Below are 27,322 nucleotides of genomic sequence, written 5' to 3'. Positions count from 1 at the left end.
TAATCATCCTGTATGGTTCCTTGCTCCATCTCATCATGCTTCGCCTGCAATGCATCTTCTTTAATTGAGAGAAAAGAGCATTTCAGAAGACAGAGAAGCGGGATGGTGACGCTAATTATGGCATCATCACCGCTCACCATCTTGATGGTGCGTCAAAGTTTTGGAGGATGGTACAAATGTCTGACATCCATGTCCACTCCTGAGGTTTTATGTGTGGAGTCTGACCTGAATACCGACAGCCTTGTTGATGCTAGTAGTCAACAACTGCCCTCTTCTGCTCACAAATCTTTCCTAACATCTGCAATGTAGAGTTCCAAATCGTGGGGACGTCGCAGATCAGTCGGAAAGCTGGAAGCTACGAAAGCTGCTTAAGCACAGCAAGGGTGGCAGAAGCTATAGCTGACTTTCTAAAATGGGTATGCAGGTGGTGTACTTTGACAAGCAGATCCATGTAGGTTTTGAGAAACGCTGAACCACGAGGTTAAGAACATGGGCCAGGCATGGTATGTGTGTGAGCTCGACTCACCTCAGAGCCGCCATCAGGTTCCGCCTATTGTCACACACGACCATGCCTGGCTGTAGGTTCAGCGGTGTCAGCCACAGATCTGCCTGCTCACTCACAGCAGTCCACAACTCTTCAGCGTTGTTTGGTTTGTCACCTAAGCATATTAGCTTCAGCAAAGCCTGCTGCCTCTTTGCCGTGGCAGTGCTGCAGTGCTTACAGCTTGCGACTGATTTGGTCTTTTTGGAGATGGATGCTGAAGAGGAGGAGGAGGAGGTGCAGGAGCTGTAGAATGTGGGGGCAACCTTGATTGACCCAGGACGTAGAATCATAGAATGGTAGAGTTGGAAGGGACCTCCTGGGTCATCTGGTCCAACCCCCTGCTCAAAGTGTTCCATCCTAAGGTCCGACTGGGTCCCAGCTTCCACTATATTAACCTAGTGTGCCGTCAGCGAGATGTACCGTCCCTGCCCAAAAGCATTTGTCCACATGTCCGTTGTTAGGTGGACTTTCCCGGTAATTGCGTTGTTGAGGGCAAGTCTAATATTGTGGGACACGTGCTCGTGTAATGAGGGGACGGCACACCAGGAGAAATAGTGCCCACTGGGGACCGAGTACCGAGGGACGGCCGCTGTCATCAGGTTGCGCAAAGCTTCTGTCTCCACGAGCCTAAAAGGCAGCATTTCGAGCACAAGCATTCGCAAAATGTGTGAATTCAGTAGTGTGGCCTGTGGGGCGTTAGATGCGTATTTTCACTTCCGTTCCATGGACTGGGGTAGGGACAACTGAATGCTGCGCTGGGACAAGGACGTGGACGTTCTTGCTGATGGTGTTACTTGAGAGTGTGCAATGACAGGTGCAGGGTTGGAGGAATCTTGGCATGCGCCATGGACAGGGGATTGACGTGCACACACAACAGTGGAAGAAGCAGTGGTATCACCCGCAGACACTGTTGCTGGACCCTGGGATTCCTCCCTCTTAGTCTGGTGCTTTGCTGCCATGTGCCTGATCATGCTGGTGGTGGTCAGGCAGGTAGTTTTGCTACCCCTGCTGATGCTGGCCTGGCAGGTGGTGCAAATAACCTTTTTGGGTTAATCTGAAGAGTCTTTAAAAAATAACGAGACTCGGGAAGACCTAACAGTGGTACTGGCAACTTCTGTCGTGTTGGCGTTACGAGGAACACTTTCCCGTTTTGTGTCTGCGGCCACCACACTGCTTCTTCCTGCTTTTTGTGGCGCTACGCCTCCCTCCCCCGGTGTGCTGCTGTCCTCACTCTGTGTGTCCGAATGACAGGTTGCATAAGTTACTATATCATCCACCACCTTGTCTTCCACTAACTCACCCGGGTCCTCCTCCTGACTTTCTGGCAATTGTGTCTCATCATCATCCACCTCTTGCGACAGTAATAGCACTTTCCCACCATCACCTTCGTGTGACCGTGGCTGTTCCAATATTTGGGCATTGCTACACGCGTTCTCCTCTTGACTCACTTGAAGCTGGCTGGGCGAGAGTCCCGAATCTACAATTGGAAAAGTGAACAGCTCTTCTGAGTGTCCCAGTGTGGGATCAGTTGTCTCTGGGCACTCCGCATTGTGGGAGGAAGGAGGAACAGGGTGCGGAATATGCGGTCCAGACTCAGGGCTACTGTGGAAGACAGGGTGGAGGTGGTGGTGGCCAAGTGACAGAAGCATTATCTGCTATGCAACCAATAACCTTTTCACACTGCTCTGTGTTCAATAGTGGTGCTCTGTGGTCCCCTTATAATTGGGACAGGAAGGTCGAGCGACAAGATGTGGGTGTTTGTTGTGGCACAATTTCACCTTGCCCACACCTTGCCCATTTTAAATGGAGGACAATAATTTCCACGTTCACGAGAAATGGCTGATTTTGGAATGCAGTTATATTTGATATGTCTGACTGAGAACCACGGCTTTAAATTGTAGGTCTGTAATTTACTAATATTATTCTACACAGAGACATAGGGTGAATAGCTTCACCAACACACTGCAACAGAATGGAAAAGGAGACCAATATTTTCCATGTACAGTTCAAATTTCTGGATTTTTATCGCTATAATATGGAACAGATCTGGCTTTATTCTACAGTGAGAAGAAAAATTGTGTAGTCAGGATTGCTTTAAGAAAATAACCAGGATTAAGATAAAAAAAAATTGCCCTGGCCCCTGATATCTGGTGCTATGTCTAAAAATATCTGTAATTATTACAACAGCAGCAGACAGGACGTTCAATGGACCCTCTTGTGCTGTATTAAACACTGCGGCCTGCCACATACACTGACGGTCTGCCTAGCACTGATTATTTGCAGCTGGATTAGTCCTCAGTAGGACTGTTAGTTCAGATGGATATAGATATATGTTGTAGAATACCTATACTAACTATGAAGAAGCAAATCTCTCCCTGAGGCAGCAGAAGCTCTCCCTACTCTGCCTAATACCGGGGTAGACTGTGACGTGCATGGCGGCGCCCGTTCTTATATACACCTGATGAAGCTGTGCAGCCAGCCAATCACTGTAATGCCCACAACCAACATGGTTATGGCATTACAGTGCATGGCAGGCAATCCCTGCATGTTCATTGGATCTCTAAAGAGCGCCAAGCATGCAGGGAGGGGAGCCGAGTTCCGAGTAACCCGGACATACTCGCTGGCCACCAACCACAGTGATGCTTGGGTGAGTACCGAGCAGTGGCGAGCGCGTTTGCTCATCACTAATAGGCAGCCCTGTCACCAACATCTGACTTGCCTTTGCTGCACTCCTATTTCCCTCCTTCCTACATCAGTCATCTTCCTGGTTACTAGGAATTACTGGAATACTAGGAGCAACGTCCTGCTGTAGTGATCCCAGCCCTGGGCTTGCAATCCTAATATCAGCCAAGCAGGCATATTTACTAGGTTGTGCCAGATAAGGACTGGGCTCCCTGGCACTTTTCCCCCTACACCTTCTTGTAACATTTTCCCAGCTATGTACTTTTCTGTCCTGATCTTCTCCACCTCCACCCTCCTCCAGATCACTGACCCCAGCAAGTGCAAGTTCAGTGAGCTCTAAACTTCTCTCCAGATTTGCAATGCTCCTGAGTTTTGCTAGCTGCACATTTAGGCTGCGTGCCCACGATGCGTTTTTCATGCGTTTCCGCTGCAGAATTTCCGCAGCGGAAACGAATCAAAAACGCTTGGTAATCCGCACCACATGGTCCTCAATAGCATTCCGCAATGTCAATGCACATGCTGCGGATTATTCCGCAGCGTTTCTGCGGCGCTCAAAAATCCGCGGCATGTTCATTAATTTTGCGGAAGCGCAGCGGAATTGCCACCATTGACTTGCATTGAGATCCATATAATCCGTGTCTGTACATTTGTACACGCGGATTATATGCATTTCAATGTGCGGATGGTACCCAGCTCTTGAGGAGAGGAGACTCTCATCCAGACCTGGGTACCATTGTACCTGTGAAAAAAAGAATAAAATAATAAATAAAGTTTATGTTTACCTTCTCGCGGGCCGGCCGGCAGCGCTTATCTTCTAGGACCTGAGATGACGTTGCGGTCATGTGACCGCAGGCTGTCTCGCGATATGCTGGCAACCCGGAAGGAGCGCAACAACACACGGGGCAGCACACGAGGCAGGGGATGGGTAAGTATAGCTTTATTTTTTACAGTCACACTATATAAATCCATGCTGTTTGCATGGATTTGTATAGTGTGACCTAGTTGTCAAGCACTTTCCATGTGATGCTATCGCCTGGAAAGTGCTTGTAGTCCGCATGCGTAAACGCATGCATAACCGCATGTGAATATGCATGTGAATATGCGTGTATTCTGCAGGAAAAACGCATGCACAATCTGCATGCGTTTTTTCTGGCAAGGTAGATGCAGAAACGCTGCAGAAATTTTCTGCTTCATTCCTGCATTGTGGGCACATAGCCTTAGATTCAGTATCTGGGCTGACACTGAGCGCAGACATATTCACCCTCAAATGGATGTTAAGGAATACATACATCTCACAAGAGGCCCACCTGGTAGCATTGCCCATGGAGCACATATTAAAAGGGAATAAAAAATACAGGTAAAAGAAGAAAAAGTAATAGAAGGCTAGTAAGGAAAACTCCAAACTATGCTCTTACGTTAAACCAGGGATCCTCAAACTTTTTAAACAGGGGGCCAGTTCACTGTCTCTCAGACCATTGGAGGGCCGGAATATAGTTTTAAAAAAGACTATGAACAAATTCCTATGCACACTGCACATATCTTATTTTGAAGTAAAAAAAACAAAACAGGAACAAATACAATATTTAAAATGAATAAGAAGTAAAGTTAAATCAACAAACTTACTGGTATTTCAATGGGAACTATGGGCCTGCTTTTGGCTAATGAGATGGTCAATGTCCGGTTCCATATTTGTCACTGCTAGTCGTAACAAGTGTTGCAAGTTTGCATCAGTTAGTCTGGATCTGGTTGGAGATTTCAGATGTTTCATTCTGGAAAAAGTCTTTAAACAGACATAAGTGCTGCCAAAGATGGTTGCCATTTTGAGTGCATGGTTCCTGAGATTAGTATATGTCTTAGATGGGGAGAGATGCATAGAAATTAGGAAGGCTGCTTGACTTGAATGCATCTTTCAGAGAGTCACAATTCTGTAGTTCAGTCAGTTCCATTTGGTAAATTGTATCCACATTTTCAATGTCAATAGAAAATGGGTTACGGAACAGCTGTATGTCCTGTTCATGGAGATGATGCTCTTTAAATCTACATTGGAACTCCTTTTGTAACTTTTCCAGTGAATCCACGCATGTTTTGTTTGGGAATGCAACCAATGGTTTTTCCGCTAACAGATTTTGAGTTGTGGGGAGATGGCAGAAATTTTCCTCCTTCACTTGTTTGATGAGGAGTAGTGATGAGCGAGTATGTTTTGTTAACCCTTTCGCCGAGTATACTCGGCCGAGCACCGAGTATTTAAAGCGTGCTTGGGCTTTAAGTTTTCGTCGCCCCATGAACATGATTTGCAACTGTTTGACAGATTTGATACATGTGTGGAATGTTGGAAAAACATGCATTCCTCACATGTATTAAATCTGTCAAACAGTCGCAAATCATGTTGACAGAGCTGCGCAAACTTAAAGCCCGAGCATGCTATAAATACTCGGTGCTCGGCCGAGTGTACTCGGCGAAAGGGTTAGCAAAACATACTCGCTCATCATTAATGAGGAGGCCTAATTTTACGTCAAAGGCTTTTACATGTGATTGCATATCACAGATGAGTGTAGCATCGGCGTCTCTGCCCCGTTCTAGGCAGAGACGCCGTCCCTCTCACCTCCCCGCTCCTGGCGCGGCGTCCTCCAGCGCTGCTCTCCCCGCTGCTTCCGGCACGCGCTCCTTCCCCAGCAGCGTGCTTAGGGCGCGCGCGCGCGCGCTCCCCCTCTCTTAAAGGGACCGCGCGCGCCGTCCTAAGGAGTCCCCGGCCAATTGCCGGAGGACCTCCCATATAATAGGCACCTCCTCCAAAACGGAGGTGCCCGAGCAATGTTGTAGCACTGTTCACTACTCTGCTTCAGCCCTCAGGTCCCGTTGCCAGTTACCTGCCAGATTCCTGCCAGTCTGCTGTCTAATTCCTGCCTGATATCCTGCTACCTGCCTGCTAGCCTGAGGTCCGACGGTCTGCCTTACTACTCCTGTCAGTCTGTCTAAGGACCAGCTTGCCCGCTCACCTGGGAGCGCACATCTGCTACCTGCCTGCTAGCCTGAGGTCCGACGGTCTGCCTTACTACTCCAGTCAGTCTGTCTAAGGACCAGCTTGCCCGCTCACCTGGGAGCGCTCATCTGCTACCTGCCTGCTTGCCTACCTGGAGGCTCCGCCGTCACGTGCTGTGACCACCTGCCTGTCCAGTGACTCCTGCCCGCTCACCTGGGAGCGCTCATCAGCTGCCTGTCTGCTAGCCTACCTGGAGGCTCCGCCGTCACATGCTGTGACCACCCGCCTGTCCAGAGACTTCTGCCCGCTCACCTGGGAGCTCACATCTACCATCAGCCGCCACAGGTCGTACCAACCCTTTACCCAGAGACTGCCCCGGTCACTTGCCGTGACCATCTGCCCGTTCACACAGAGACTGCCCCGGTCACTTGCCGTGACCATCTGCCCGTTCACCCAGAGACTGCCCCGGTCACTTGCCGTGACCATCTGCCCGTTCATCCAGAGACTGCCCCGGTCACTTGCCGTGACCTCCTGCCCGTTCTTCTAGAGACTGTCCCGGTCACCTGCTGTGACTGCCTGCCTGGTCGCCACCCGCTCCCTTACAAGGACCGCCCCCTTGTATAGTAGCTCTGAGGTTCCGCCTCCCAGACCCGTTACAGTTTGCTCGGGCCATGGAACCCGGTGGCACCCAAGCTCCCTCGCTCTCTGACCTATACCATGAACTCTCCCGTCAGAGATCCCAGCAGGAGTCCATCCTGAACCATCTGCGGAATGTCAACTCCCGCCTGGACACACTGTCTGCTCCACCAGCAACCACCGCTAGTGTCACGACTCGCACCCCGGCAGCACCGTTGCCCACCAATACCATGGCATCCTGTCTCGGACCCCGGCTGTCTGCACCTCCTCGCTTCGGAGGGGACCCCGCTCAAGCTCGGGGCTTCATAAACCAGTGCACCCTGCACTTTGAACTCTTGACTCACCAGTTTATCTCCGACCGGGCCAAAGTGGCATTCATCATGTCTCATCTCACTGGGGAGGCACTGGCATGGCTTAACCCCCTGTGGGAGAGAGGGGATCCCCTGGTGTCCGACCTGTCGTCTTTCCTCATTGCTTTCCGGAGAGTCTTCGATGAACCGGGACGAAAGACCTCATCTGCCTCCTCTTTGCTACGTCTCCGTCAAGGGAGTCTCACCGTGGGCCAATATGCCATACGGTTCCGCACCCTCGCTTCTGAGCTTGCCTGGGATAATGAGGCCCTGGTGTCCGTCTTCTGGGAGGGCCTTTCCGGTCGGATTAAAGATGAGCTCGCCGGTCGGGATATTCCTACCACCCTGGATGACCTGGTGTCGTTGGCTACCCGGATAGACATCCGGTTTCAAGAACGCACCAAAGAGACCACCCGAGAGAGGTTTCCCCGCCTAGCTCCTACTTTCAAGAAACCTGTCTCCTCTTCTGTCACTCCCCGGGCACACTCACCCGAGCCCATGCAGGTCGACCAGACCAAGATGATCAAATCTCGCCAGGAGTCTCGCCGAGCCGAGGGGAGCTGCTTCTATTGTGGCAGTAAGGAGCACTTGATTCGTTCCTGCCCGGAGAGGCCGGGAAACTCCAGTGTCTAGGACCGCTCGAAGAGGTCGCCCTAGACAAAAATAAATCCTCTCCAACCTTGACTTTGTCTGTATCTATCTCCTGGGGAGAGACCCGTCACTTTGAACTCGCCCACCTGGATTCTGGATCCGCTGGAAACCTCATCTCCCAGTCCCTGGTTGAGAAATACCGTATTCCCACCAAGTCTCTGGCTGAACCCTTGTCGGTCGCCTCAGTGGATGGAAGACTCCTTCCGGTGACCATCCTGCTCGCCACGGAACCCATAACCCTGCAGGTGGGAATGCACTCTGTGGTAATCTCCTTCCATGTGTTGCCCGGACTCTCCCACTCCCTATTGCTAGGTCTACCTTGGCTCCAAACACACGAACCCGTGTTGAACTGGCATTCCGGTGAAGTACTCCGGTGGGGGCCGGACTGCCATAAGACCTGCCTGGCTCCGGTTCGTCCGGTTCGTCCTCCACCTACCCCAGCTAACTTACCCGGTCTTCCGGCTCCTTACTGGACCTATGCTGACGTCTTTGGTAAGAAGAAAGCAGAGACATTGCCACCTCATAGGCCATATGATTGCCCGATTGACCTGGTTCCTGGCGCCACTCCACCCCGTGGGCGTATTTATCCGTTGTCTGCGGCCGAAACCCGGGCCATGTCTGAGTACATAGAGGAGAAACTGGCCAGGGGATCCATCCGGAAGTCTACCTCCCCGGCTGGAGCCGGATTCTTCTTTGTCAAAAAAAAGGATGGCTCGCTACGTCCCTGTATTGACTATAGAGGACTCAATCAGATCACGGTTAAAAATAAATATCCCCTTCCGCTCATCTCCGAGTTATTTGATCGCCTTAAAGGCGCCAGGATCTTTTCCAAGCTGGATCTACGTGGAGCGTATTACCTGGTCCGTATCCGTCAGGGAGACGAGTGGAAAACGGCATTTAATACCCGTGACGGACACTATGAGTATCGTGTGATGCCCTTCGGTCTCTGCAATGCTCCCGCCGTCTTCCAAGAACTGGTCAACGACATCTTCCGTGACCTTCTTTACTCCTGCGTGGTGGTATACCTGGACGACATCTTGGTCTTCTCTCCGGATCTTCCCTCACACCGGAGGGATGTTCGTCAGGTCCTGCTGAGGCTCAGGCAGAACCACCTCTATGCTAAATACGAGAAGTGCCTTTTTGAGCAGACCTCTCTTCCATTTCTGGGCTACGTTATCTCCCAGACGGGTTTGCGAATGGATCCCGAGAAGCTCTCTGCTGTCCTAAAGTGGCCCCGGCCGGAGGGCTTGAAGGCGATACAGCGATTCCTGGGCTTCGCTAATTACTATCGTCTCTTCATTCCTCACTTCTCGTCTCGGACTGCGCCCATATCTGCGCTCACCCGTAAGGGAGCAAATCCCAAGGTATGGCCACCCGAAGCTGAGGAGGCCTTCCTTTCCCTGAAGCAAGGCTTCTCCTCTGCCCCTGTGCTGCACCGTCCGGACTGCAACAAACAGTTCTACCTGGAGGTTGATGCTTCCTCCTCTGGAGCCGGAGCGGTGCTCACCCAAAAGTCTTCTTCCGGGAGAATGGTAACCTGTGGCTTCTTCTCTAAAATCTTCTCCTCCTCTGAGCGCAATTACTCCATTGGAGACCGAGAACTGTTAGCTGTTAAATTAGCGCTGGAGGAGTGGCGTTACCTGCTTGAAGGGGCTCTATACCCGGTGATCATCTACACGGATCACAAAAACCTGGCATATCTCCAAAATGCCCAGAGACTTAATCCACGTCAAGCCCGGTGGTCTTTGTTTTTTGCCCGCTTCGATTTCATCCTTCATTTCCGCCCGGCAGACAAGAATGTCAAAGCTGATGCCTTGTCCCGATCCTTCCTGTCCTCCGACCAAGAGGAGGAGCCTATGTACATTATCGACCCCTCCAAGGTGATGAATGTGGCCCCCCTGGTTTTGACTCGTCTTCCACCCGGCAAGACGTTCGTGGCGCCTCCTGACCGTCAGAAGGTTCTTCACTGGGGTCATTCTTCTAAACTTGCTGGCCATGCCGGCCAAAGAAAGACCTTCCTACTCATTTCCCGGCATTACTGGTGGCCTACCCTGCGTAAGGATGTGGTAGACTTCGTCTCTGCATGTTCATCTTGTGGCCGCAACAAGGTTCCCAGACACTTACCAGCTGGTCATCTCCTGCCGCTTCCCATACCTGTTGCCCCGTGGCAACACATCGCTATGGACTTCATTACCGATCTTCCTGTCTCTGCCGGGTGTACTGTCATTTGGGTGGTCGCTGACCGCTTTTCTAAAATGGCCCACTTCATTCCCCTGCCTGGTCTTCCATCTGCACCTGAGCTGGCTAAGGACTTTATCCGCCATATCTTCCGTCTTCATGGCCTACCCCTCCACATCGTGTCGGATCGAGGAGTTCAGTTCACCTCGCGCTTCTGGAGAGCCACATGTAAACTGCTGGACGTCACCCTGGACTTCTCCTCCGCTTACCACCCTCAGTCCAATGGTCAAGTGGAGCGGATCAATCAGATCCTTACCAGCTATCTCCGGCACTTTGTTAATGCCCACCATTCTGATTGGGTGGACCTCCTCCCTTGGGCCGAGTTCTCCTACAATAACCACGAGAGCGAGTCCTCTTCCAAATCCCCGTTCTTTGTTGTCTTTGGCCAGCACCCCCGGATTCCGTTTCCCGTCTCCGCCTCTGTGGACAACCCTGCCGCGCAGTCTCTTGTCAGCGAGTTTTCTACCATTTGGGAGAGTACTAGATCCGCACTTCTTCTGTCCTCCGAGCGGATGAAGAGATATGCTGATAAGAGACGTCTGGATCCGCCTCAATTCCGTCCGGGAGACAAGGTTTGGCTCTCCTCCAAACATGTACGGCTCAAGATACCCTCCTACAAGTTAGGTCCTCGCTTCATCGGCCCATTCGAAATCCTCAGGCAAATAAATCCGGTGGCCTACAAACTAAAACTCCCGGCCACCTTACGGATTCCTAACTCCTTCCATGTGTCTCTCCTCAAACCCGTTGTCTTTAACTCTTTTTCCAATAATCCAGGTGCCCCTCCTGCTCCGGTTTCCGCTGATGACGTCTTTGAGGTAGAGAGTATTCTGGCCTCCAAGAGGGTAAGAGGAAAGACCTTTTTTCTGGTAGATTGGAGGGGGTTTGGTCCTGAGGAGAGAAATTGGGAACCCAGGGAGAACATCAACGCCCCGCTTCTCCTTGAGAAATTTCTTTCTGGCCAAAAAAAGAGGGGGCCTAAAGGGGGGGGTACTGTAGCATCGGCGTCTCTGCCCCGTTCTAGGCAGAGACGCCGTCCCTCTCACCTCCCCGCTCCTGGCGCGGCGTCCTCCAGCGCTGCTCTCCCCGCTGCTTCCGGCACGCGCTCCTTCCCCGGCAGTGTGCTTAGGGCGCGCGCGCACGCGCTCCCCCTCTCTTAAAGGGACCGCGCGCGCCATCCTAAGGAGTCCCCGGCCAATTGCCGGAGGACCTCCCATATAATAGGCACCTCCTCCAAAATGGAGGTGCCCGAGCAATGTTGTAGCACTGTTCACTACTCTGCTTCAGCCCTCAGGTCCCGTTGCCAGTTACCTGCCAGATTCCTGCCAGTCTGCTGTCTAATTCCTGCCTGATATCCTGCTACCTGCCTGCTAGCCTGAGGTCCGACGGTCTGCCTTACTGCTCCTGTCAGTCTGTCTAAGGACCAGCTTGCCCGCTCACCTGGGAGCGCACATCTGCTACCTGCCTGCTAGCCTGAGGTCCGACGGTCTGCCTTACTACTCCAGTCAGTCTGTCTAAGGACCAGCTTGCCCGCTCACCTGGGAGCGCTCATCTGCTACCTGCCTGCTTGCCTACCTGGAGGCTCCGCCGTCACGTGCTGTGACCACCTGCCTGTCCAGTGACTCCTGCCCGCTCACCTGGGAGCGCTCATCTGCTGCCTGTCTGCTAGCCTACCTGGAGGCTCCGCCGTCACATGCTGTGACCACCCGCCTGTCCAGAGACTTCTGCCCGCTCACCTGGGAGCTCACGTCTACCATCAGCCGCCACAGGTCGTACCAACCCTTTACCCAGAGACTGCCCCGGTCACTTGCCGTGACCATGTGCCCGTTCACCCAGAGACTTCCCCGGTCACTTACCGTGACCATCTGCCCGTTCACCCAGAGACTGCCCCGGTCACTTGCCGTGACCATCTGCCCGTTCACCCAGAGACTGCCCCGGTCACTTGCCGTGACCATCTGCCCGTTCACCCAGAGACTGCCCCGGTCACTTGCCGCGACCATCTGCCCGTTCATCCAGAGACTGCCCCGGTCACTTGCCGTGACCTCCTGCCCGTTCTTCTAGAGACTGTCCCGGTCACCTGCTGTGACTGCCTGCCTGGTCGCCACCCGCTCCCTTACAAGGACCGCCCCCTTGTATAGTAGCTCTGAGGTTCCGCCTCCCAGACCCGTTACAATGAGCTTCCCCTTTCCTTGAAGTTGCACATTGAAAGTGTTAAGTAACTCTGTTACATCTGTCAGAAAGGCAAGGTGCCATTTCCATTCCGCATCATTGAGCTCCGGTACTTCTTTGTTTTTTGAAAGCTGAAAAGCTGTAATCTGTGGAAGTATGTCATAGAAATGTTTCAAAACTCTCCCTCTACTCAGCCAACGCCCTTCTGTGTGGTATAAAACATCGTCATAGGCAACATTTAGCTCAGACAGAAATTCCTGAAATTGTCTGTGGTTTAATGCATTAGGTCTAATGAAATTAACACAAGATACCACAATTTTCATAACTTCAGTGATTTACTACACAGCGCCTGTTGGTGGATGAGGCAGTATTGGATGAGAATGGTTATGTTTGTCCACCTCTTGGTTAATGCGAGCAATTACTCCTTCCTTAGACCCCACCATGCTAGGAGCACCATCAGTTGTCACACTGGCTAGTTTAGCCCAGTCCAGCTGCAAACCATTCACAGTTTGGGCAACCTTTTCATAGATATCCTCTCTTGTAGTTGTTCCTTTCATGCTTTGCAGTGCAGCAATCTCTTCTGTGACTTCGAAACAGTCATTCGTCCCACGAATAAAAATTAGAAGTTGTTGCAGAATCGCGAATATCATTACTTTCATCGAGTGCCAAGGAAAAATAGGAAAGTTTTTTTGCGGAGTTTTGCAAATGCTGATGCAAATTGTCTCCCATTTCTTCAATCCTTCGAGTAATTGTAGGTCCTGAAAGACTCACTGTACTAAATAAATTGGCCGTCTCTGGACACATCTCTTTGGCAACAGAAAGAAGGCCTCCTTAAGTAAATTCTCCCTCCACGAATGGTCTGCCAGTGCACGCTATTAGCTTGGCAACTTGAAAACTTGCTCGCAGTGATGAGATATTTAGCTGCTTCTGCTTCACAAAAGTATTTTGCTGTGTTGTCAATGTATTTTTCAGTTTTAATATTTTATCCTTTCTCCTTTCTCCGACCAAACAATCATATTTAACTTTATATTGAATTTGATACTGTCGACGCAAATTGTATTCTTTGAACACAGACACTATATTCTGGCATATCAAACACACAGCTCTTTCCTTGTACTCCATGAAAAAGTTATCATAAGTCCGCTGTTCTTTGAATATCCTACCCTCCGCATCAATTTTTCATTTTCTTGATATCATTGTTTCCTAGGCATTCCAATTTGCTATTAGTGAAATACCAATATATAAACAGCGCTGCAAAAACAACATACCAGCAATAAAATTGCCCACATAGAGACATACAGACTGCACTGCCCATTAATGCAGTCTGATCAGTGCCCATCAATGAAGCCTTGCCAGTCTATATCATTTTAGCCTCAACAGTGCCCATATTGGTGGAACTCCGCTATTACCTCAGGCTCAGACTGGTGTGCTGCGAGAGTCCCCAATAGGCAAGTAAATGTCACCAATAGGCAGGTAAATATGCCCAATAGGCAGAATAGGCTCCTAATAGGAAGGTAAATGTCCCCAATAGGCAGGTAAATGTCCCCAATAGACAGGAAAGGTCCCCAATAGGCAGGTAAATGTCTCCAATAGCCTGCATAGGTCCCCAATAGGCAGGTAAATGTCTCCAATAGGCAGCATAGGCCCCAAATAGGCAGGTAAAGGTCCCCAATAGGCAGCATAGGTCCCCAATAGGCAGGTAAATGTCTCCAATAGGCATCATAGGTTCTAAAAAGGCAGGTAAAGGTCCCCAATAGGCAAAATAGGTCCCCAATAGGCAGGTAAATGTCCCCAATAGGCAGCATAGGTCCCTAATAGGCAGATAAATATCGCCAATAGGCAGATAAATGTTCAAAATAGGCAGCATAGGTCTAAAATAGGCAGGTAAATGTCCCGAATAGGCAGCATATGTTCCCAATAGGCAGGTAAATGTCCCCAATAGGCAGCATAGGTCCCCAATAGGCAGGTAAATGTCCCCAATAGGCAGATAAATGTCCCCAATAGGCAGCATAGGTCGCCGATAGGCAGATAAATGTCCCCAATAGGCAACATAGGTCCCCAATAGGCAGGTAAAGGTCCCCAATAGGCAGCATAGGTCCCCAATAGGCAGGTAAATATCCCCAATAGGCAGCATAGGTCCCCAATAGGCAGATAAATATCCCCAATAGGCAGGTAAATGTTCCCAATAGGCAGCATAGGTCCCCAATAGGCAGGCAAATGTCCCCAATAGGCAGGTAAATGTCCCCAATAGGAGGCATAGATCCCCAATAGGCAGGTAAATGTCGTCAATAGGCAGCAAATGTATCCAATAGGCAGGTAAATGTCCCCATTAGGCAGCATATGTTCCCAATAGGCAGTATAGGTCCCCAATAGGCAGACAAATGTTCCCAATAGGCAGGCAAATGTCCCCGATAGGCAGCATATGTTCCCAATAGGCAGCATAAGTCTCCAATAGGCAGGTAAATGTCCCCAATAGGCAGCATAGGTCCCCAATAGGCAGGTAAATGTCCCCAATAGGCAGCATAGGTCCCCAATAGGCAGGTAAATGTCTCCAATAGGCAGCATAGGTCTCCAATAGGAAGGTAAATGTCCCCAATAGGCAGGTAAATGTCCCCAATAGACAGCAAAGGTCCCCAATAGGCAGGTAAATATCTCCAATAGGCAGCATAGGTCCCCAACAGGCAGTTAAATGTCTCCAATAGGCAGCATAGGTCCCCAATAGGCAGTTAAAGGTCCCCAATAGGCAGCATAGGTCCCCAATAGGCAGATAAATATCCCCAATAGGCAGGTAAATGTTCCCAATAGGCAGCATAGGTCTCCAATAGGCAGGTAAATGTTCCCAATAGGCAGCATAGGTCCCCAATAGGCAGGTAAATGTCCCCATTAGGCAGGTAAATGTCCCCAATAGGCAGCCTAGGTCCCCAATAGGCAGGTAAATGTCCCCAATAGGCAGCAAAGGTCTCCAATAGGCAGGTAAATGTCCCCAATAGGCAGCATATGTTCCCAATAGGCAGCATAGGTCCCCAATAGGCAGGCAAATGTCCCCAGCAGGCAGACAAATGTTCCCAATGGGCAGGCAAATGTCCCCGATAGGCAGCATATGTTCCCAATAGGCAGAATAGGTCTCCAATAGGCAGGTAAATGTCCCCAATAGGCAGCATAGGTCCCCAATAGGCAGGTAAATGTCCTCAATAGGCAGCATAGGTCCCCAATAAGCAGGTAAATGTCCACAATAGGCAGCATAGGTCTCCAATAGGCAGGTAAATGTCCCCAATAGGCAGCATAGGTCCCCAATAGGCAGGTAAATGTCCCCAATAGGCAGCATAGGTCTCCAATAGGCAGGTAAATGTCTCCAATAGGCAGCATAGGTCTCCAATAGGCAGCATAGGACTCCAACAGGCATTTAAATGTCCCCAATAGGCAACATAGGTCCCCAATATACAGGTAAATGTTCCCAATAGGTAGGTAAATCTCCCCAATAGGCAGCATAGGTCGCCAAAAGGCAGATAAATGTCCCCAATAGGCAGCATATTTCCCCAATACGCAGGTAAAGGTCCCCAATAGGCAGCATAGGTCCCCAATAGGCAGGTAAATGTCCCCAATAGGCAGCATAGTTCCCCAATAGGCAGATAAATATCCCCAATAGGCAGGTAAATGTTCCCAATAGGCAGCATAGGTCTCCAATAGGCAGGTAAATGTCCCCAATAGGCAGCATAGGTCTCCAATAGGCAGCATAGGTCCCCAATAGGCAGGTAAATGTCCCCAATGGGCAGCATAGGTCTCCATTAGTCAGCATAGGTCCCCAATAGTTAGGTAAATGTCCCCAATGGGCAGCATAGGTCTCCAATAGGCAGGTAAATGTCCCCAATGGGCAGCATAGGTCCCCAATAGCCAGGTGAATCTCCCCAATAGCTAGCATAGGTCCCCAATAGGCAGGTAAATGTCCCCAATGTTCATGATAAACCGGACCCAGTGTTAAAAATAAAAAAAATACCATTACTTACCTATGTCCTGCGCTGCTCTGGATAGGCGCCCGCTCGATTCTGTCTACTTCTGGCACAGGCGCTTGGCGTCCTCACGTCGACTGCGCTGTCTTCCGGAGTGGCCTCGTCATTCCGCCCACGATTACAGGACAGGCAGCGGCGGCAAATACACCCGGCGGGCCAGATAAACATCCTCGGCGGGCCGCATGTGGCCCGCGGGCCGTAGTTGAGGATCCCTGCGTTAAACTATTATATTGCTTTTAACTATGTACTTATCTGCCACCTCTGTACTTATGTTTCCTCTTGGATGCTCAATGTAGTCTCTCCACGCTCAGCAGCCTCGCTAGTTAGTTCTGCACTTGTAGTCCTTGCAGTCTGCCCAGCACAGGCAAGTAGTAATGGCAGACACTATAACAGCTTTACGCAAGGGCTGGATGATTTCCTCGATACACATAACATTGTGGGTTACAGTTAAATTAGTGACAAAATGTACAATTTTAGATGAAGGTTCAAATTGATGGACCTTGGTCTTTTTTCAAACTATGTAGCTCTGTACATTGCTTCTCACCATTATTGGCACCCCCTCATTTTTTTCATAGACTGTGCAATCTCTTAACAAATAAATGGAAATGTACCAAAGTTATATCCTCAGGATTTTTTTATTAGTAGTCCAAAGCAATACAACAATAAACAACATTGTTTTTCAACTTCCATGTTGCAATTTCAAAGAAAACAGAATAAACAGCATGTGCAGCTATAAAGGCACCCCTAATTAATACTTGGTTGCACACCCTTTGGCATTACTGACAGCCTCCAAACATTTCTTGTAGCCATCTACATCTTGCACTTCTCAGCTGGAATTTTCTCCCACTCTTCCTTTGCAATTTGTTCAAGCTCTTGAATGTTTGCAGGGTTCTTTTTCCCAATGGCAGATTTCAGCTCACCCCAAAGATTTTCAATGGGATTGAGGTCAGGACTTATTGCTGCCCATTTTAGAACAGTCCATGTTTTCTTATTCAACCATTCCTGGCTACTTTTAGATGCGTGCTTTGGGTCATTGTCTTGCTGGAGGACCCATGATCTTTGACTCAAACCAAGTTTTCTCATATTAGGTAGGACATTTCACTCTAAAAATCTCTTAATAATTCTCTGTTTTCATGATTCCTGTGATGTGGTCAAGGCCTCCTGTACCAGATGCTGCAAAGAAACCCCATAGCATTATGGATCCTCCACCATGCTTAACTTTTGGTAAGGCTTTCTTTTCCTTATAAGAGTCATTGCGCCCTCTGTAAAAAAAACAGTTGGTTTGCATTGCCAAAACCTATTTTTGTTTCATCTGTTAACAGAACATTTTAACAGAAGGATTGTGGCTTGTCAAGGTACTGTTTAGAAGAGATCAGTTGTTCCTTTTTATGTCTTTTCTTCAGCAATGGTTTCTTCCTTGGCCTTCACCCATAAAGCTCTGCTTGGTTTAGTGTGCGGTGTATAATACTTGTTGAAACCATGACCCCAGACTATTCTTGGTTGGTTTTCAGGTCTTTTGTTGTTTGTTGCCAGTTTTTTCCATCATTCGCACCAATCTTTGAAGACATCTCTTGTCAATTTTCCTCTATCCCCCACATCCAGGGAGGTTCTTGACGGTTCAATGCTTGGCAAACTTCTTAATAACATTGTGCACTTTTGAAACTGGATACCAATGTCTTTGAAGATGGCCTTATACCCTTTTGAAGTCTTGTGTTAGCTAATAATAGCAGTTCTGATGTCCTCAGACAGCTCCTTTGTCTTCACCATTGAGACAAAGGAACAGGACCAGCCATGTGCTTTTTAAAATCACTGAAGTCATGATTCATTGGCTAATTCATGTCACATGGGCACCGACAATTAATCACAGGTGACTCTTTTGTGATTTACCAAAATGTGTTTCCATACTAAATTAATGTAAAGGGTGCTAATACCGGTGTCACAGCAAGCTTTAGGTTTTTCTATCTTTCCCTCCCATTGTTTTTTGTTTTGAATTATTGTTTATCATTTGCTCTTTTGTATTTAACACCAGTCTCTATACAAAAAAACTGTTTCACTTGATTCATTTTTTTCAGGAGATATATCCACATTATGTTCTTGAATGTCATGGGTGCCAATAACGATGGGCAGGACTGTAACTCTATTCCTTCCTGGAGATGTCAGCTTTCAGTTATTGAGGAGTGCCTGAAACAGCTACAATAATCGCTCACAGTATTATGAGTGACAGATAAGCCGACAGAGTAAGCACGCGCCGGCAGCCGGCTATATAGCAAATCAGTCATATCGGGGTGTGCTTACTGCTGCAATTCAAAGTATAGTGAGCAGTGCTGTGAGCGGTGACTGTAGTCACAACGGCGCAATTCTGCCTGAAAGTCAGTGGCTCCCGGGATGAATAAAGTTCATCTTCTCCCAGTAACCTCACTTTCATTACAGTGGTCAAACTCCTTTGTAACCTGCAATTTAACCTTATATCTGATGGTAGTGTTATCCTATGTCACAGGTTCTCTTTCAGGACTGATACAATGTAATTTGATTGTATGTTTCCAGGTCCTCCATCCTCCGCACCATTCACTGTTACACAACCACATAACATCACAGCTCACAGAGGAGAGTCTGTGACACTAAACTGCTCCTACAGCCGTTATATGGAGAGTGATGTCCTGGGGGTTAATATTTACTGGAGACTGGGCAACATCAGCGGACCATACGTCTACCACCCCTACAAAGAAATGGTTCATCCCAGTTATAAAGGAAGAACGGAAATAAAAGGAGCAGCGGATCTTTACATAGGGGGGCTGCAGACGTCAGATGACTCCATGTATTACTGCTTTGTGATGATCAGATGGTGTGTGAAATCTAACGAAAATCAAAAACATGTTCAATATGGAGAAGGGACGAGACTAATTGTGACAGGTAAGATAACAATGTGAAAACTGTTAAGAGGTTTTCTGTGGCTCAGGTGCTTCCTTATTGTTATTATTTTCATACTGTACTACTTGATTGACCATTTCATACAATCACAGATTACTACTAGAGATGAAAGAATAAATTCTAGTGGAATCGAATTCTAATCACATTCTTTTTAAAATTTGCCAAATTTCAGGTCTTTTGTAATTCTCTCCCGTGCGGATTTATCAAAATGGGCCATGACCTTTTTTTGCTCGTATTCCCAAAACCCTTCTAGGCGCCATGACAGCACATTGAGTGTCAGTGAATAGCAGGGGGGCCGGAGAGGTGAGCAGTGGGTGACTATGAGGTTTTTGTTTTCTTTTTTGCATAATAAGAGAGATTAAATTCATGGAGAATAAACGGGAAAAAACGAGTCAGATAAAGAGACCTAAGTAATCTCAAATGTCAAACTTAGCTATTATTCATCATCTCCTTAGTTATACATTAAAAAGAAGAACTTATTAAAGTTATCCATAGATGAGGAACGGGATAAGATTCTGCAGGAATGTTGGCAGCGGATCATTCAGGATACTCTCAAAGCGTGTTGACAACAGAACAAAGCTTTCATTAGATATAAACAGGTACAGGCCTTGTGGAAACAGGAATATACATATATTAAGTGTCTCTGTGCAGCATCAGTGGCTGCTTCTCCTCTCATGCACAGACGCAGGAAACTGAACACAGTCACATGGTCTTTTCTGTGTGTGAGCCTCTGGGAGTTTTTTTTTCTTTTAACTTTATAGACAATACACAAACCTAGCAATAGAACATTTACATACACAGGAATGGAGTTGTTGCACTAAACATATTCCAACACCCCCACTCAACAACTACTTATCCTGTTTGTCCCATTGCGTTTCTGGAGTCCTCAAACTTGGCTCTTGGAAATGTTTTTGTCATACCATCAAAACTTTGTTCATTTTTGAGCTCCATGCTCTTGCCGACTGCTTAAGTCCATAGAGAGATTTTTGCATTCTACAAACAAGGTGCTCTTCCCCCTTTTTAATATATCCCTCGGGTTGGCTCATGTACAACTCTTCTTCAATATCACCATGTAGGAAGGCTGTTTTGATGTCTCACTGTCATCTGTTGAACTGCAGCTATGGACATTAAAGTTGTGAATGTGGTTTGCTTCGCAACTGGAGAAAATGTAGCATCATAATCTTAACCATATTTTTTCGAGTACCCTTTTGCGACCAATCTTGCCTTAAACCGGCAAACTTTACCTTCTGAGTCATATTTGTTTTGAAGCTGGAGAAAATGTAGCATCATAATCTTCACCATATTTTTGCGAGTACCCTTTTGTGACCAATCTTGCCTTAAACCGGCGAACTTTACCTTCTGAGTCATATTTGTTTTTGAAGACCCACTTATATCCGATAGCTCTTTTTTCTTGTGGTAGCTCCATAAGCTCCTGTGTCTGGAGTTGGTGAAGGGACTCCATCTCTTCATTAGCGGCATTTATCTATTTCTGCTTCTCGTGGACAGGCAGTTTTTGCATCTCTTGCCATGACTGTGGCTCTGGCTCAGGAAGTGTTCTGACCATATAAAAAAGGCGTCGAGCTGGGATACGTTTGTTTGTTCTTTCTGATCTCCTGACTGGAGGTTGACTTGGTTCTTCTGCTTCTTTCTTGCTGGCTTCAGAGCTTATCCAGACTTCAGTGATTTCTTTTTCAGTGTCTGGGTTTGGTGATTGAGATTCTTGTTCTTGTTTCTTGGCTTGAATGATTGGTGTAACTTCATGTAATTTGAGCGAAACTGAGTTCTCATCAAGCACTATGTCTCTGCTGATTGTTACTGTGTTGGTCTCTGGGTGTAAAATTCTGTATCCCTTTTGAGTTTCGCTATAGCCCACCAGTACTCCTTGCTTTGCATGTGATTCCCACTTGGAACGTTTTTCTTTGGGAACATACACAAACGTTTTGCTTCCAAATATCCTGAGGTGCTTCAGGTTAGGCTTTTCACAGTTCCATAGCTCATATGGAGTTTTATTTGTGGCTTTACCTGGCAGTCTGTTTTGAAGATAGGAAGCTGTCGTGATGGCTTCTCCCCAATACGTTGTAGGAATATTCGCATCAAACAACATACTTCTTCAACTTTCACAGAGAGTGCGGTTCTTTCTCTCTGCAATGCCATTCTGCTCTGGGTTGTATGGGATTGTAGTCTGGAACACGATTCCATTCTTTTTCAAAATGGTTTGCACCTCACCACTTGTATATTCAGTCTCATTATCTGCAGGCAGGGCTTTTGGCATTCTTTCAAATTTGTTAAATATTACGGCAAGATATTCTTCAAGTTTCTGTGGAACTTCATCCTTACTGTGAAGCAGGTAGGCGACTGTATATCTGGAGTAGTCATCAATAAATGTGAGAAAATATCTATTCTTGCTTGGAGTTTGAACACTCAATGGAACGCAAACATCTGTGTCTATCAAATCCAGTGGCTGTGCAGATCTAGTGGTGCATACTTTAGGAAAGGATTTTCTTGACATTTTCCCTTTAAGACAGTTAGTGCACTTCATAATTTGACTACATTATTTGATTTCCGCACAATTTGCAAGTTGACCTAGCTTCCTTATTGCTTCTCGGTCTCTGTACCCAAGACGTCTGTGCCATATATGGATATAATTCTTATGCAGATCTTGTCTAGCACTGTACACTCTTTCTTTGCATTTTAGCTGATAAAGTTCATTTTGGATTTTTCCTTCTGCAAGAGTGTGACCCTTTTTTTATATAATGCAGCTGTTATCTTTAAAAGTACCTACATTCCCTTTTTGCATAAGCTTCTTTACTGACAGAAGATTGCTTTCAAGACAAGGAACATAGAGAACACCTTTACTGGGAACTTTCTGCTTTGTGCTGAGGAAACTGGACAGTGGAGAAAGCCGAATCCTACTGCTTCTGAAGTCATATATTGACCATTAGCTAAGATGACCTTTTCTGACGAGCGGGCAGAGGGACTATGCTGGAGTGCGAAGCCGACACGGCCAGTCCATTCCTGCCCGTGCGACCTCCGTGTCACCGGGTTTGTTCCAGAGCCACGGTGGACCCTGACGGCCAGCCCCCCCTCTCCCAATACTTGTGCCTGCCTGCTGGTGGGTCGAGACCCCCCGCGGTGGAGGCAGGTCTAAGCTCTGTAATTTAAATTGGCTCTGTAATTTGAATGAGTACACTTTAATTCCTTTTACAAGGATCTATTGGAGGGCAAGTCTCGTGCCAGCAGTCGCGGTAATTCCAGCTCCAGTAGCGTTCACTAAAGCTGCTGCAATTAAAAAGCTTTTATAAGGATCGAGCATGGCGGTCCACCGCAAGGAGTGCTACCGCCAGTCCCAGCCCCTTTGCCTTGGGGCACCTCCCTGATACTCTTGCTGTTAAAAATTTGTAATTAGATCTACAGGCGGTGTAGCTTGCTTAACAGTAAGGCTACTCCACTGACTAGCAGACACTGCTACTAGGCCCAAAGTATTGCCTGGGCTAGATACAGTTAAAAATTTGTAATTAGATATACAGGCGGTGTAGTTTGCTTAACAGCTTGGCTACTCCGCTGACTAGCAGACACTGCTACTAGGCCCAAAGTATTGCCTGGGCTAGATGCAGTTAAAAATTTGTAATTAGATCTACAGGTTGTGTAGCTTGATTAACAGCTGGGCTACTCCGCTGACTAGCAGACACTGCTACTAGGCCCAAAGTATTGCCTGGGCTAGATGCAGTTAAAAATTGTTATTAGATACAAAGGGGGTATAGCTTGCTTAATCATATCATAGAATCATAGAATCATAGAATGGTAGAGTTGGAAGGGACCTCCTGGGTCATCTGGTCCAACTCCCTGCTCAAAGCAGGATTCACTAGATCATCTCAGACAGATGTCTGTCCAGCCTCTGTTTGATGGGCTACTTCGCTGATTACGAGACACTGCTACTAGTCCAAAATGACTGGCTTGGTTAGATGCAGTAAAAAATTGTTATTAGATACACAGGTGGTGTAGATTTCTTCACAGCTGGGCTACTACACTGACTAGCAGACACTGAAGCTTTAGAGTAGACCTCTGATTCCCAGGTTACAGTATGAGTAAAGAGCTCTACAGACTCAACCATCTGTGTTACACCAAGCCATAGTGTATGTAGTTTCTTATGGTTAAAAGGGGGGGGGGGAGCAACCTGACCCACCTGGAATTGATGATGCCAACGTCATGTCAAACAGAGCAAGGGGACTCCAAAAAGAGTCTCCATTTTTTCCAAAAATTGCGGCACAGACACCACTTAAGTGGCATCAATTGCCCCAGAGTTGCTTAAAATGGTTGGTGAGGTGATTTTCCAAAATCCTCAAGCTTTTAGTCTCCCCAGGATGACACAGGGGTAGAAAAGTCCTTGCGGATCCATGATTTGTTCATCTTTATGAACGTGAGTCTGTCTACATTCTCAGTGAACAGCCGCGTGCGCTTATCTGTCAGCACACCACCAGCAGCGCTGAACACACGTTCAGAAAGAACGCTGGCTGCGGGGCACGACAAGATCTCCAAGGCGTGAGTGGTGAGCTCAGGCCATTTTTCCAGATTGGAAGCCCAAAATGAGCAAGGGTCCAGTGACACAGTCATGGCTTCGATATTCACTTGGAGATACTCCTGTACCATCCTCTCTAGGCGTTGACTATGTGTCAAACTTTTTGTCTCCTGTGGCCTTGCAAAGGATGGTCTAAAAAATTGGTGAAACGATTCCACAAAATTGCTGTTACCAGCAGATACGGTGTCACTGTTACGGTTTGAGTGATGAAGACTTCACAATCCCACGGTTGGCAAGTTAGAACTGTGAGATTCACTATGTGCACCTCTGGTGTTTTGTGGAAAAGCAGATGTAAGATTCTGTAACAGCCTCTGCTGATACTCCTGCATGCGTGAATCCCTTTCTGTGGCAGGAATTATTTCGGAAAATTTACTTTTGTACCGGGGATCTAAGAGTGTGGCAAACCAGTAGTCGGGATTACTTTGAATTCTGACAATCCGAACATCATGTTGCAGGTAGTGCAGCAAGAAGGCACTCATGTGTCTTGCACATCCAGGAGGACCAAGTCTTTGTTGTGTTGGTAGCGAGGTAAGAATCATGCTTCCTTCCTCTGCCCTCTCCCCCAACCTCGCACAACAGAAATGTGATCAAGGTCTCCCTCATCTAATGAGTCTTCCATGTCCATCGCCAGCTCGTCCTCCACTTCTTCCTCAGCTCCTGCACCTTTCTCAACAGTTTGGCTGCTACCATGCGCCCTCGTTAATCCCTTTCCCCCACCCTCCCATGCCTGCCGCCTTGGTGCTGCCGACCGAATGGACCTTGGAGATGTTATCCCTTCGGCATACGACTCCTCCTGTACTTCCTCCCCCTCCTCTTGTCCCACCACCTGACTCCGAATACTGTTTAAAGTGCGCTGCAGCATGTAAATGACCGGAATAGTCATGCTGATAATGGCATCGTCAGCACTAAACATCTTCGTCGCCATTTAAAAACTGTGCAGAAGGGTGCATAGGTCCCTGATCTGTGATCACTCCTGCAGCGTGATTTGCCCCACCTCTGGATCTCATTGGCCCATGCTATACGTCATAACGTATTGCACCAGGGCTCATCGGTGCTGCCCCAGTCGCTGCAACATGTGCAGAGTTGAATTCCATCGTGTCGGCACATCACATTTCAGCCGGTGAACTGGAAGGCCCAAGGACATCTGTAGAGATGTAAGTCATTGAGTACGGGATGCGAACGGTGGAAGTGAGCACACAGCGACTGTGCCCTCTGCAGAAGGCCATCTAGTCCGGGATAGTGGGCTAAAAATTGCTGGACAACCAGGTTCAACACGTGAGCCATACAAGGCACATGTGTGACATTGCCCCGGCGAAGGGCCACACCCAGGTTTGCAGCATTGTCGCACACGGCCTTCCCTGGCTGCAGGTTCAGTGGAGACAACCATTCATGAAACTCAGTCTCCAGAACTGACCACAACTCCTCAGCTGTGTGACTCACATTTCCCAGACATTTCAAAGTAAACACCGCCTGATGCTGTTGAGCCCTGCTGCCAGCGTAGTAAAGAGGTGTGCAGGATTCCTTCTGCGCAGTTAGAACGCGGGTGGCATTACCAGACAGGCTTTGGGTGCAGGTGGAGGACGGAGAGGAGGTTGAGGAGGCAGAAGCAGTGGAGGAACTTCTAGATAAAGAGGATTGACGCACAACTCGTGGGAATGGCAAGACTGGGACAGCAGCCCCTTGTCCTGCTGTCACAATAGTTACCCAGTGCCCAGTCAGCTATATGTAACGCCCCTGTACATGCCTACTCGTCCAAGAGTCTGTGGTGAAATGCACCCTGTCACAAACAGAGTTTTTCAAGGAAGCGGTGATGTTGTGTGCGACATGCTGGTGTAGCTCAGGCACAGCTTTCTTTGAGAAGTAGAGGCGACTGGGCATATGGTACTGGGGCACTGCGACAGACATAAGGTCTCGAAAATCCTCTGTGTCCACCAGGCGGAAAGGCAGCATTTCTGTAGCCAACAGCTTGCAGATGGTGAAATTCAACCTTTTTGCTTTGTCATTGCTAGGAGGAAATGGTCTTTTACTTGTCCACATCTGAGGGACCGAGGGCTGGCTGTTGTGCTTAGACGGGGTTGAGTAGGGTGTCCCGGCAAACTGCCAGTCTGTGAGGAAGATGCAGGCAGGCATGTTATGTTGCCTTGATTCAAAGGTGGTGCTCTCGATGTCAGAGAGCGCTCAACACCAGCAGGTGTTTCCTCTTCCAAATGAACTGATGACCTGTCAATCACACTGGCTGTTGCGGTTAAAGAGGTGGCAGTTCTGCGTCCCAAAACATGTGTGACTGCTGTCCCCCCAGTCACAGAGGATGAAGAGGCCGTGGATGCACAAGATGGGACAGACGGTGGTTGGCCCGGCCAACTAGGCCACATTGTAGCACAGTGAGCTTCCCACTGCAACTTATGCTTCATATCCATGTGAAGGTTCATGCATGAAGTACTCAAACTATGGATTTTTTGGCCTCTACTTTGCTTTTGGTGACAAATATTACAGATAACATGAGTTGGGTCATCCTTTGCGATCTCAAAAAATGCCCAGGCTATGCCAAGCTTAGAGCCCATGCGAGCTGAAGAGCCACCACGATGTGTGGTCAGAGGCAGAGTTGTGGCTGAGGATGCAGTTGTTGACGTGCTTCCAGTACTCCGTCTCTGTACAGGAAGGCGCAACCTAACCTCGTCGTCACTATCATCCTCCTCCACCTCCTCTGCTGACCTCATCGACTGGCTGACTATGGGTTGACAGTAAGTTTGATCTCCAACCTCGCCTTCATCACCATGTGTGTTCTCACACCCGTCGTCCTCAGAGCCAACCTCTTCCTGCTCTGACCGAAAAGTCAAGTTGTCACTCCAATCAGGTATCTGAGTCTCATCATCGTCTTCCTCATTGTCTCCACCAACAGGAGTTACAGTTTGGGAATGAGGGTCTACATTATGCTCAGAACCTACTTCATCTGGGCCTGGATCCGACTCATAAACATTCTGGGCATCAGTGCAGATCATTTCCTCATCTGGATTCACAGAAGCTCTGGAGCAGACCTCTGATTGCCAGGCTATAGTATGAGTAAACAGCTCTGCAGACTCAACCATCTGTGTTACCCCATACTCAGACGGGCAGCTGTAGACTTGGGAGCTGTGAGGAAGAAAGTGCAATTGGGGTGACACCGCTGAGGACTGGAGTATTTGTGATGTTGAAGTTGAGGTGGAGGAGAGCCCACTTGAAGGAGCACTTGATATCCGTTGAAGCACCTGCTGTTTTTGTGCCTCATCTGGAATTTGTAGCGATGGGCATGTCGGTAAGAAAGGGATCATATCACATTGTCCACAAAAAGAAGTAGACATCTTAGTTTGGCTGGAAAATGGTCTTTCTTCTGCAGATGCTACTGTTGCTTTACCACCTACCCCACGGACACAACCTTTTTTTCCCTTTCCAACGCACCTACTCCCCTTTCCACCAGCAGCAGGCCTTTTGCCACTCATTTTGGTGGTTAACTAATTGGCAACTCTGTAGTTGTTTGCACAAAAAACGATGGATGGAAACCGAGCAGAACTGAGTGGCCAAACTGTG

At 48.2% G+C, this 27,322-nt stretch overlaps 1 protein-coding gene across 2 annotated transcripts in view; it reads left to right on the top strand.

The window, feature by feature from the left end:
- The window catches only part of LOC141165423 (uncharacterized), a 217,833-nt gene that overhangs the window by 160,855 nt on the left and 29,656 nt on the right, over positions 1-27,322 (top strand). For both annotated transcript variants that reach the window (XM_073651025.1, XM_073651024.1), the window contains exon 4: positions 18,799-19,164. In XM_073651025.1, coding sequence (XP_073507126.1) covers positions 18,799-19,164 — 366 coding nt within the window. The remainder of the gene's footprint in view (positions 1-18,798; positions 19,165-27,322) is intronic.

The sequence above is a fragment of the Phyllobates terribilis genome, unplaced genomic scaffold, assembly GCF_046119375.1.
Source record: "Phyllobates terribilis strain yellow unplaced genomic scaffold, ASM4611937v1 Scaffold_11__3_contigs__length_659146591, whole genome shotgun sequence".
Taxonomy (NCBI): domain Eukaryota; kingdom Metazoa; phylum Chordata; class Amphibia; order Anura; family Dendrobatidae; genus Phyllobates; species Phyllobates terribilis.
Note: the sequence above shows the minus strand (reverse complement) of the source record. Positions and strands in the feature narration are given on the sequence as shown.